At 44.4% G+C, this 12,849-nt stretch overlaps 1 protein-coding gene across 1 annotated transcript in view; it reads left to right on the top strand.

Annotated features, from left to right (window-relative positions):
• The window catches only part of Epac (Exchange protein directly activated by cAMP), a 396,150-nt gene that overhangs the window by 280,917 nt on the left and 102,384 nt on the right, over positions 1-12,849 (top strand). The window contains exon 4 of the mRNA XM_071662355.1: positions 947-1,090. Coding sequence (XP_071518456.1) covers positions 947-1,090 — 144 coding nt within the window. The remainder of the gene's footprint in view (positions 1-946; positions 1,091-12,849) is intronic.

Genomic DNA, 12,849 nt, shown 5'->3' with positions numbered 1-12,849 from the left:
CCTGGAACCTAACCTAACCTCCCTGGAACCTAACTTAACCTCCCTGGAACCTAACCTAACCTCCCTGGAACCTAACCTAACCTCCCTGGAACATAAAGAATTTATGTTTCGTGGAGGTCAGAAACGAGGAGTTTGGTCACACTGATGTGACTCCACGATTCTCAGCATGATTACATGACTCACATGTGACGTTCCTTCACAAGTATAACATGTCGTGGTGACCTCAGAAACACCTGTGTGCGTGTGTGTGTATGTGTGTGTGTGTGTGTGTGTGTGTGTGTGTGTGTGCGTAAGCTAATCTAGTATCATCCAGGGCTCAGGTGTGACTGCCAAGTGGAAATGAAACATAACATCCACTCCACGTGTGGCCCGGGTGTATGTTTAGAAGATAAGGTTTTTACCTGTATAGAAATAAGTAATTACTGCTTATAGAAGAAGAGACAAATTGCTGAAAGAAACATATTACGTATTTGATTATGTGGTAAATGAGAAATTAAGGTATTGAATGCACAAACCAATGATTCTGTGAGAAATTTTTTTGATAAAAGTGCAAATTAGAAATACATAAAGTGTTCACGCATTGTGGTTCTGAAGCTATCCAGAACCTATCTACGTACTCTGAACAGTTTTTCATCAGTTCTGAAAGCTTTATACGTAGTTTCAGCTCATAATGATCCCCAGATATGAAAATACAAACGAAAAGGTGAACTTGGCGACTTTAGGAAGAACTTTGATATACTTTCATAATATACTTCAAGAGAAACCTCTAAAAGAAATTGTATACAGTAAAGAGTAATAGAATATCTTTGGATCCTTAAATTGCTGTGGAATCTTAGATATGAATATCACTCAATGAAATCCATGTGATGTACTAAAAAACTTGCTAAGTACAGATATTGTGAGGCTGCAGACGTTACCTGACGTGAACATGTGTGTGTATCTGCAGGGCGGCGAGGTCGGTCAGCTGGGGGCAGGAGCCACCTTTGGAGAGTCTGTGCTGAGTGACTCTCCGAGGAGGAGCACCATCATCACCAGGGAGAACTGTGAACTCCTGAGGGTGGAGCAGCGAGACTTCAGGCATGTCTGGCAGGTAGGCACGAGTCTCTCTCATCTCCGTATCTCTCCTCTGTCTCTCTGTAGCTCACGTCTTGACTCTCGGAGATGTACGATGTAGTACAGAGGTTATTACTCCAAGATGGTCATTATCTTTTAAGGTTTCATTATTAGATATATAATGTATTTAGTTGTCTGTTTAGATCTGACTATATATGATCACTGTTCCTTGTATGTATCAGTAAGTAAAGATGTGTTCTCAGCAGGTAAGCAAAATGTTCTTCATGTTTCATTTTTGTGTCCAGGATATTCATGTCTAGCAGCTTTATGATTAAACAGGTTAGTCTGTATGTTAGTGACGTGGAACGAGGCCATATGGTCAAGAATGTGTAATATGGTTACAATCAATTCAGTGAGCAGGTGTACATATATGTATGGTCTTGTAATGTTACATATATATATGTAGTCATTTTTCCTAGTTTTACGTGCATGAGACTCGGGTTCCATTACATTTTGTAGGACGTCATCTCTGTCTCCATTCATGATAAATGAAGCGACCCAAGTGTGCAGGCTGGTTGTAGCGGGCGCCGCTGTGGGCATTAAAGGTGTTAGTGAATCATTAGGAGACTTAACACGCACATATACACATACACTTAGGGACACGAAGGTTACAGAAATGGGACGTAACTGAATGCCTACACCTGCGTGGGAGGGTAAAGGGACAGCAGTTACTGCTAAGAAAGATATGAGGGAAAAGAAACGTCCATACGGACCGCTATGGAGAAGAGGGAGACAGAAACGAACTGTATCAGTATGAGAGAGTGGGAGGAGGAGAGCAAGACATATACACCCACCTGGGAGAGGTGCAAGCAAAAGGGGAGGTGAAGACGATGCCATTTATTCTGATGGGTGTATGGGAGGAGAGGAACATATATGCACGGGAGAGTTCGGGAGGAAAAGAGAGGTTCTGAATAGCGTGTCGAAGACGTCAGGTTCTTAAGTGTTATCACAAGTAGTGAGAGAATGATGCATGTATACACTGCAACGTTGTGGTCAGGAAGCCGAGCTACTGTCGCAGCGGATGAGCAGGACATGAGTATTGTGGTCACAGGTCGGGATACATCACGGGGAAAGATACTGAACAATTGATCATTCATGAGTTTGTCATCACCCGGGGCTGGACACCTTTCTCCAGCTGATTGTATAAAGTTATTGTTTCTTGATTCTACTGTGCTTGAGGTCTATTGATGTTGCTGAGATTCATTATATATGGTGTTAATTTGCATACACTGATCACATATGAAGTGTGTTCTTCTCGTCTAGTTTATACTTAGAGTGTGTTAATGTGATTTAGATCATACCTGGAGTACGTTGTTGTTACTTAGATATTACCTAAAGTGCGTCACTGGTCGCTTGAATCACACCTGGAATGTGTCAATGTTACTTAGATCATACCTGCGGTGTGTTGACGTTGGATCAGTCATGCCTGGGGCGCAGTGAGCCCACCAGACCACCACGTCCAGCTGAGCACTTGGGAATGACATGCGTGTGGTGAACAGCTGTGGAAGAACATATCAACCATACGTACCTCGCGTGGTGGTGGAACTCCCATCATGATCTGCGAGAACAGACGCGATAATGATGTGCAGATCGGGAGGACGTGATCAGTGACCACTTTTCCTCTGATTTTCTGTCTTGGTGTTACTAGAAGATGTACTGAGATGATAAGTGGGATGAAGAAAGTTGTTGTCTTGAGGAAAGGAATGATGGTAATGTTGTCAGACGGACGGGCTTTACCGGGACACAAAGGTCACTTCGGAGCTGCTCCAGGATTTCCATATTTCAGTATTTCCTTGACCTCAAAGACGCCGAACGAGCAGTGGGGAGAGGCAGACGTAAGGAAGGTTCGTCTGTATTGGACATGAGGCCTGAACCAGGGAGGGACGATGTACCTCAGGAATGATGGTGATGGTGATGGTGATGGAAAAGGAAATAGATGAAGGCACGCCCTCAGGAGCAGCAGGTCAGGGACGGAACAGAGGAAATGGACGACAGTGTACGGAAGGAAGTGGATCTTGGGTCTTAATGAACAGGTCGTCCGCCCAGCAGGATGTGGAAGGAAACGTTTGGTGGGTCTTAATGACCCGCTGGGCCAAGATCCCTGGTGTGCTCTTTGGTCTTATTCCTCTTGTCATTACGGCGCGCGGCTAAGACGAAAATGGGCTTCCTTTGAAGTAAGAGTTTGTCCATTTAAGTCGTGGAGAAAACCTTTCCCGCGCGGCATTTCTAGATATTCTAAAGGCGAGAGGTTCTTTCACGTTGGAAATAATGAATCCTTCTGGGAAGTCTTGAAAATGTTGATAGATAATTTCGGTTGTAGGAGACTTGTACTTCAGCTTTCTCTAATCTTTTTATTTTTTCCCCACTACCTGTGGTCTCCTGCTCTGCTGTGTCTTTCGTGGAAGAGGAGAACATCGACTCCAGTGCTCCGTCAGTCTCATCAGGGTCAGGGAAAAGTTGATTTTCTGAGGTGACGTTTTGTCCCTCTTTTGCGAATTTTTGTAACTATTAAAGATAGTAATAAGACACTATCAAACCGATCTTAACACGGCACAGTAAGTTAATGGTATAGGTGCTGGCTGAAGTAATTTTGTTCGGAATTTTGCGCAAGTTTGAAGTGAGACAGAGAAAAACAACTGCAGACTTTGATCACCCGTAAATGGTTTATTAATGTAGCAAATCACAATAGATTTTGGTGTGGTAAAGCGAAGGGAATCATGACGAGAGAAGGTATGGAGTGGTTCTACTCAGTCTGATACATCTACCTCAGAGGTCGACCCATGTTAACATCGTCTGAAGATAATAAACATTGGTGTCATTGAAATGTTTTCAGCACTGAATATTTTGCTACAGTAGCAAGGAAAGTTTGTTTCTCTCAGCTGAGGTTGTAAGCGTCTTCATCACTTCTTTTTATGCGAGGTTCCTCGGTGTCAGTGGACGACATAAATACCCAAACTCAGCTCAGTTTATGGAAGCCCCGTCTCTTGGTGGCGTCCGAGAACTAAATTTCATCACTTTGGATGATACGAATCTATGTAGATGGGGGAAGCTCCAGGACGCGAGTATAAAGCGGAAATAAACCTAGTTTATTCTTATGTTTTTGTGCCGGAGAAAGGAAGCATGAGGGAGTAGACTCAGGAGTGGTGAGGTGTTTACTGTTGTGGTTGTGGAACTTGTGAGGGTGGTGGTCATTCGGTTGATTTTTATTGTTGTGTTATGCTAATGAGGAGGAATGGTGGTTTGTGGTGATGACTGGTGAACAAGTGGTGATGGTTACCCATCACGGATGGTGTTGGTCGAGGTTAGCCTGCTGGTTGCCTGGTAGTGATGATGTTTGGTGTGGTAGTGGTGGAGATACTGGTAGCTCTGTTCATGGCGGTAATGTTGATGTAGTGGATGTAGGTGGTGGTGGTGTAGGTGGTAATGATGTAGGTGATGGTGATGTAGGTGATGATGGTGTATGTGGTGGTGGTGTAGGTGGTGGTGTAGGTGGTGCTGGTGGTGTAGATGGTGGTGGTGGTGGTGTAGGTGGTGTAGGTGGTGGTGGTGGTGTAGATGGTGGTGGTGGTGGTGTAGGTGATGATGGTGTACGTGGTGGTGGTGTAGGTGGTGTAGGTGGTGGTGTAGGTGGTGGTGTAGGTGGTGTAGGTGGTGGTGTAGGTGGTAGTACTGGAGGTCGTGATAACTAGGCGTGGTTGGGTTACCTGTAGTGGTGGCAGTAATGATGTTGACGAACTCCCAGAATAGTGTAGTGAGAGACTAATGAAATACGTAATTGAATGTGGCTTTTGATCACGGAATCAATAATTGTTTCTGATTGGAAAGTTTGCTCGAGGCAGAGGAGAAAGGGAGGATGGGCAGAATTACTAAGAAAAACAAATAGACAATGTTGGATGGCATAGAAATGGTATAGAACTGGCGTCGAGCTGAAAGGCTGGATGACTGCAACATTTGTGTAAAGAATTCGATGACATTCATGGTCACGTGTTGGGTCCAGTATGGGGCTTTACTGCAGCGGATCAGTCAGCTTATTCTCTTATCCTACTTTATGGAGAAGGATCTCACTGAAAAGTATCCAGGATTGAATATCATGGTGTGTGTGTGTGTGTGTGTGTGTGTGTGTGTGTGTGTGTGTGTGTGTGTGTGTGTATGTAATGTAGACGTGTTATACACGGGTAAATGTGTTCGTGCGTCTGTGTGCACGCGTAGTCGACACAGGTGTCAAGTCCACCTCACCTTAGTACATAAATAATAATCCTACAGATAATGTTATAGTAGTGACGGCTTCTGTGATTTATCTACAGCTAAAGACTGAAAATACACATGATAGATATACAATATTCGCAGGGAGGAGGGGGGGGGGGGCTTAAAGAGGAAGGCAGGTTAAACATTCATTCTTCTCACAAACACAGGGAATGTAGTCTGCTGACGAAGGTGACAGTGGTTGGGATAGGTCTGGTACTGTACCTAATGTGGGATCTTTCATGGGCGTCGACGCGGTTTCAATACGGGACTGCAACTCGGGAACGATGGATCTCAGGTGGTAGGAGGTGATGGTGGCGAGGATAGTGGAGCAGCAGCATTATTCTAAGGTGTTGGATGATGTCCAGGTGATACAGAGAGTCGGGAGGACCAGTGTGTTGAGCGCCTCGTGATGGTGGTGTGGGAGGCTGGTGGATGATCCTCCACTCCCTCCTGTGTTTTATCTCTCTCCTTTTTCATACATTTTCTACCGTCCGTTCTTGTGTGGTGGATCATGAGGAGGCTGAGAGGCAGGCATTTCAAGTGATCTGAGACTACGAACAATGTAGTGGCGGTAGCTGTAGGAAGTGATGATGGTGCTGACGCGTTCCTTCCCGCTTAGTTTTTCTTCCAAAGTGACGACATCGAAAAGCCTGGTCGACTGAGTAAGCTTTAGGAAGCTGGAGCCTCGTAAGACAGTAGGGATGTGGGACTGTGGTGACATCAAACACGTTGTGCATGACGACCGTCTTGGTTTGGTTAACAATGACATTTTTACTGTAACAATGAAATTTGTAAGTCAACTCTACGTACTCGCCTGCAGGCAAGATCATGTCCAGAAGCCAATTAGATTGGCATGTTATACAGGGGTCACGCAAGCCCACCCCCAGCAATCATTATTACTGTGTTGAAGTTCCTGGGTCGTGATTGGACTATCAACACCTCTACTATCCAACAAGGTTGTTGAACTTATCATTACAGTCAGGTTAGTTAAGACTGGTGACGCTGTCAGCTGGTTCTTAAAACATATCGTCACCAGTGAACCAGCGGCTGTGGCAGGGATGTGCTGATGCTCCCACCAACCTCGGCGTTGAAATTCCCAAGAGTTGGGAACATCTGTGGGTTCGAGGTGTAGTGAACGCTCGCTTACCCAACAACCACACTGATTCCTTCTTTAATTGTCAGCTTTATTATCTGGCCCGCTTCCCCTGCAGAGACATTCATTATCAACACATCACACTACCTGAGACTTAGGTACTCACTCGTCATGTTAGAGCTGTGTGAGGATGTTTGTGGAATGGACGCCACTGACCAGCAAGAGCTACCCAGCCAGTGTCACACACCCTAACCAGTGTCACACACCCCAGCCAGTGTCACACACCCCAGCCAGTGTCACACACCCCAGCCAGTGTCACACACCCCAGCCAGTGCCACACAACGGTCGTAGTCCATAGATATCTGTTTATGTTCCGCCGACCTAACGACCACCCATAATCATGTATGGTTATCTGCATGAGCTCGCACACGGTGTGTGTGTGTGTGTGTGTGTGTGTTAAATACAAGAGTCTCGGTATCTCGTCCCATCACATTGTTTATCATTTCAAAATCATTCTAACTTTCTGCTGCCTCAAATGTCATGAAACATTTTTGGTTTAGCGTTTGGAACGCCCAGATGTCAGTGTGGACTCATGAATTATCATGTCATCAACATACAACACTTTAACTTGAGGGAGAACGGGACGAAATGGTTTATCTTGGCGCTCAGAGTCGTCCAGCTTGCCACTCAGGACAGTAAATTTGTGTTGGTGATAATTGTGTTCTTGGCGCATCCTGAAGAATATAGTAACATTTACCAGCCATCGTTATTACTGGGTTACAAAATACTGGACGCACATTTTAAGCCATCTCTGTAATTAGTGGGGGAGCTTGGCTTTAATATTGGCTGTGCCGAGGTCAGTGCGAGGAAATTGAATTAAGGCGGGAACAGCATTGTATTGGCCGGCTGGTCTTTGTCGTGTTAATGGCCCGTGCTAGTGTGCAGCTGGTCGGTTATTGTATGGTATGGCCCATGTTCACCACCTTTATTGAAACATAAACACTTTCAAAATTAATGGGTCAACATTCACGTTCTCGGAAACCATTAGAATAACAATATTAAATCTTTGACGTCAAAAGTAACAGTTATTTGTGAGCTTCATTCTTAAAGTACACATTTGTGTTAGATACACGTAACAACGTCTTAAAGGCACATTCTGTCTCATATCTAATGTCATTACCCATTAAATCATTCATTACAATAAGAACGTTTTCCCAAAGGAATATTGAACAGTCGTAATTACTGAGGCATAGTCATTAGTATGCAGGAGTAGAGGCGCTATGCAAATATCAATATGTGTCATGTCTTTTATGAATCATTCATGGCAATGAAGAGCAACTGAATGACACATGTGCAGTGGGTCTACTTCTGTGACAGGACTCGCATGACAGAATGATCCTACGTCAGTCAAGAGCATTGGAGGAGATGATAAGCGAAGTGCAACCATGAGACGGTCTCAGAGGTCATCCATCAGTCGTGTTGTTATCGTGTCTGGGCCGCTGGGGTGATAAGACACTACTGACACCCAAGCAACAACAACACACGAAACAGATCCTCCCTAACGTTGGAAACGCCACAAGGTCAAACATGGCACTGTAGAAATTCAGACGCGTTCACTACATGGAAACCCAGATGTGCTTGACGTGTGTGTGTGTGTGTGTGTGTGTGTGTGTGTGTGTGTGTGTGTGTGTGTGTGTATGTGAGACTACCCATTTCTACTATCTGGTGGAGGGAGTTCTCTCCTGATTCCTCATTTCTTGAAATGATTTGACGTACTTTTTATACAACAGCTTCATCATGCAGGACACATGTGTCGTAGGAGTGTGTAGGCTGACGTTTGGCCGGGTGATGTCGCTCGGTAAAGGAGGAGTGACCACCATGAGTGACCTAAGATGACTGGCTTTCCTCAGATGAAAGTTGATGGTCCATAACTTGGCGGGTAAAAGGTTGACAGAGCTGTGGCCAGCGGGCCTAGTGAGGGTCTCGAGAAAATCATTAATAATTCAGAACAACAAACTTTTTTTGAGTGAGGTAAATAAATGTAGAGGAGAGAGCGAGTATTATGATGAAATGATTGGAAGTGATGGTGAGAGAGACGTAGCCATGGGTGTAGTAGGACTAGAGGTAAGACGAGAGATAACTGGGGAAGGAAGACGTTGCTCAGCAGGAAGTAATAAGAACAGGAAAACTCATACAAAATGAAGATGTTGCTCTCACCTGACGAATGTTGGTCTCACCTGACGAATGTTGGTCTCACCTGACGAATGTTGGTCTCACCTGACGAATACTGGTCTCACCTGACGAATGTTGGTCTCACCTGACGAATCAGTTTGATGTGAAAACTTACAGAAAGATATTTAGTCAAGACAGGGCAAGCAGAGAGTGTATCAGCCTGGCCAAGGCTCGACACATATACGTATGCAAAGCAGGTAATTTTGAGTGCAATCTCCCTCTAAGACTGTTGAATATATTTTGAGGGAAGGTGGTGAAGAGAACCTTAATACCGTGAGATTTGTTTGCCAGCTCGCCGTGGCGCAGGCTAACGCTGGGGAGATCGTGTGTGTACTCGTCATGCAAAGCCATTGTAGATAAGTGATGAACGAATCATGAAGACAAGATGATGTAGGAATGGAAGAGCCAGTCAATATGAAAACTACAATAACGATGATATGCGATCATCCTAACATGGCTGATGACTGAAGAAAATTGACTGGATGTTATATTTGATGAACTAAATATTCTCACCTGAGTAACCTCCCCACCCGAGTAACCTCCACACCTGAGTAACATCCCCACCTGAGTAACCTTCCCACCTGAGTAACCTCCCCACCTGAGTAACCTCCCCACCTGAGTAACCTCCCCACCTGAGTAACCTCCTCACCTGAGTAACCTCCCCACTCGAGTAACCTCTCCACCTGAGGAACCTCCCCACTCGAGTAACCTCCTCACCTGAGTAACCTCCCCACTCGAGTAACCTCCTCACCTGAGTAACCTCCCCACTCGAGTAACCTCCTCACCTGAGTAACCTCCCCACTCGAGTAACCTCCTCACCTGAGTAACCTCCCCACTCGAGTAACCTCCTCACCTGAGTAACCTCCCCACTCGAGTAACCTCCCCACTCGAGTAACCTCTCCACCTGAGTAACCTCCTCACCTGAGTAACCTCCCCACTCGAGTAACCTCCTCACCTGAGTAACCTCCCCACTCGAGTAACCTCCTCACCTGAGTAACCTCCCCACTCGAGTAACCTCCTCACCTGAGTAACCTCCCCACTCGAGTAACCTCCCCACTCGAGTAACCTCTCCACCTGAGTAACCTCCTCACCTGAGTAACCTCCCCACCTATAACCACTTCCTCTGCGACGCCGACATGCAGGGAAGGTCCTGACGAGCAGAGGTGGCGCTCCGGAGTGTGCTCCGCCAGACCTCGACCTCAGACTCACTACATACATTCATGGGTCATCCCCGGCACCTGCTGGACGTGTGGCTATCGTGTCTTCGGTTCTGTTTATAGACAGGGTCAGACTGTGGCTTCTCTGAGGGTTGGATATTATTATTATTATTATCAATGTTATTATTATTATTATCAATGTTGTTATCATCACTGCAATTTTTATGATGACTATTACTATATAATTACTTTTATTGTATTTCATATTGATATTAGTAGTGGTAATAACAGCATGATAATAATTGTAATAATGATAATAACAACAATAGAGATATTGACATTATGATCATAATATAGCCCCGTGTACGCTAACTCAGACACACTGAAGACATTCACCAAACATTTTAAGAAATTATAGATTCCATTTCCGGCAGGTCCTGGATTGAGCGTGCCCGCGCGCACGTCCTCACACGTATTGATCGCTGTGCCTCAAGATTTGTAAACAGGATGGCGAAGAAGCTTACATGTGAAGGGAATCACACAGACGATGTGGAGAGTGTTCCACTGAGGCTTGTAGGGCAGGTACATACGTCTAGCTATTGTGGTGCACCTCGGTCATGGAGAGGATTGCATTAAGGTTTGGAAAGGGAATTACACCGAGCTTATGGAAGGGTTTAAATCTTTCTTTTTTCTCTGCCATACCCGGGGATGATCGAGTCTCACTATCTCAGATTTGACGACTAGTTTCCATGCCACTCACTGTCAGCCCGTAACAAATTTCGTAGTGAACCTCTGTATGAAGAAATGTGGAACGATGAACTTGAAGCCTCTAAATCCCACAGCTTGGTACTGGCTAGCAGGCGCGGACCTGCATAAATTGAAAACCTTTTGTTCGCTGGAGGAAACCATTAGAAATATCCGTACTAAACCTACGGTTGAGGAAGTGTTCTGAAGTGGTGTTCACTGGGCCCAGAGGTATGTATGTACCAGTGCTTCAAACCGATTTTATTAATGTATGCAAATAATGTTCTGAAATATTATAGTGGGATATTAGTGGCTGAAAGACGGTGCTCTGAAACTGTACCTGTGTCATCCATGACTCATTCTGAGTTTGTACAGCATGGGTAATCTTGAAGAGGAAGAGAGATTTCTCTTTAACGTGTGGTTTAAAGACCTGGCGATCAGTACGTCACGTGCAAACACTACGAGAACATTGAAACCTTCTTTAAACGTGTTTAAGACCACAATACAAAGCTTGAGAGGAATCCTAGTAGCTCTGTGAACCTCTACTGGTTGAGTCTGGAGCTTTGTTTGATTACCGAGACTGGTGGCATGTTAGATGTTTGTTGACTTCTTAAATGAAACTTATATATATATATATATATATATATATATATATATATATATATATATATATATATATATATATATATATATATATATATATATTCACTTGATTGATTCATATGACTAAGTGAGCACCGCTAGGTTACATAATTAGCACATGTGATGGTTAAAAGTCCATTTAATGATGACAGTTTTTTCTAAACGCAAATATAGTGTGACAGACGAACCAGATAGACGATATCTGGGTTGGGTTAAGTTCCGTCCCGAGTGGAGTAATGTTGATAGACGTAACTAACGTGAACGTAGTGTCTGCGGCGCATGGGCGAGGTCGACAGAAAGAACCATTTCCGAGCGGAAATAGGACGGCGAGAGGATGAACGTGTCTTCGAGTTAATTCCCAAACGGCAGTAGGATTTATGGCCTCATTATTATAGGTAGGACGTCATCTTTTCTTCCCTGAGGCAGCTCTACTAAGAACGTTCCCCTGGCGCGCCACAAACACACAAGACCATTCCTGCGCACCACAACACACAAGACCATTCCTGCGCACCACAACACACAAGACCATTCCTGCGCACCACAACACACAAGACCATTCCTGCGCACCACAACACACAAGACCATTCCTGCGCACCACAACACACAAGATCACCTCTCCTCAATCTGGAATTACGTAACCTCCTCCGTGAACGACTGCGTCATGAGAACACAAACTGTGTTTGACTTCCGTAAAGACTTGTGTTACGTCGGGTGTGCGTCGTCTGTGAGGTTTATGAAGGTACGTTTCGTGTCGCCTGTACGGTATGGTAGACACGCACGGCTCCGCTGTGTTCGCTTGTAGCCCGTCCACCATCAGGAGTCGCATGAAGGTTAGGTGAGGACGCGTCGGGTCAGACGCAACCCACGCAAGACGCCTCGGGTCAAACGCATCCCACGGTGTACTTTATACCTATATTCCTCAGTATCTGAGAAACAAATGAATAAGACCAACAACTCGAGTTTGGATTATGCCTGAGTTATGCTCCATATATAACCTGTACGTAGTTAAATATTCTCGTTAAATATTCTTGTTAAATATTGTTATCTTTTCACTTGGCTTTTTTCGTAACAGATTTTTTTTTTGTTTGTAATACCGGACGTTTTCAATGAACTTTGGCTTTCATACTGAAACACAAAGTTATTTTAGCAATAATCGATATATAAGATAACTATCTGTATACTGTAATAATAAAGAAGAGAACGCAATGTTCATATAGTTATATAAACATGTTCACAAGTGTGCCAGTTTAGTCTGGGAAAATAAGGAACATCTGATCCGAGTAAAACAAAAAGCGATCCAATCCATCCGGAGCACAGGCGTGTTGCATCACTTCAGCACAAACACACACCAGTTTTTGTTTTGGGAGTAATGTTGATAAAATCATTTACATTGTGAATAAAAGAAAGAAACAAAGCCACGTGAAATACGATTAATACATATACGAATCTTTTTACCTGTGAGGTAGGAAGAGGCTTTACTGTGAAAGCCTTTGGGAAGCAGTGATACGTAACAAATGTTTGGCAGAATTGACGAAAAACATTTTATGGTCATAACCAGGATGAGCCAGTTGTTACCAAGTTCATGAATGACAGTATGACATAACTAACGATAACCTATTGGCG

Source organism: Panulirus ornatus, chromosome 6 (assembly GCF_036320965.1).
Source record: "Panulirus ornatus isolate Po-2019 chromosome 6, ASM3632096v1, whole genome shotgun sequence".
Lineage (NCBI taxonomy): Eukaryota > Metazoa > Arthropoda > Malacostraca > Decapoda > Palinuridae > Panulirus > Panulirus ornatus.
The sequence above is the reverse complement of the archived record's forward strand: the minus strand, read 5'-3'. Positions and strand labels throughout refer to the sequence as shown.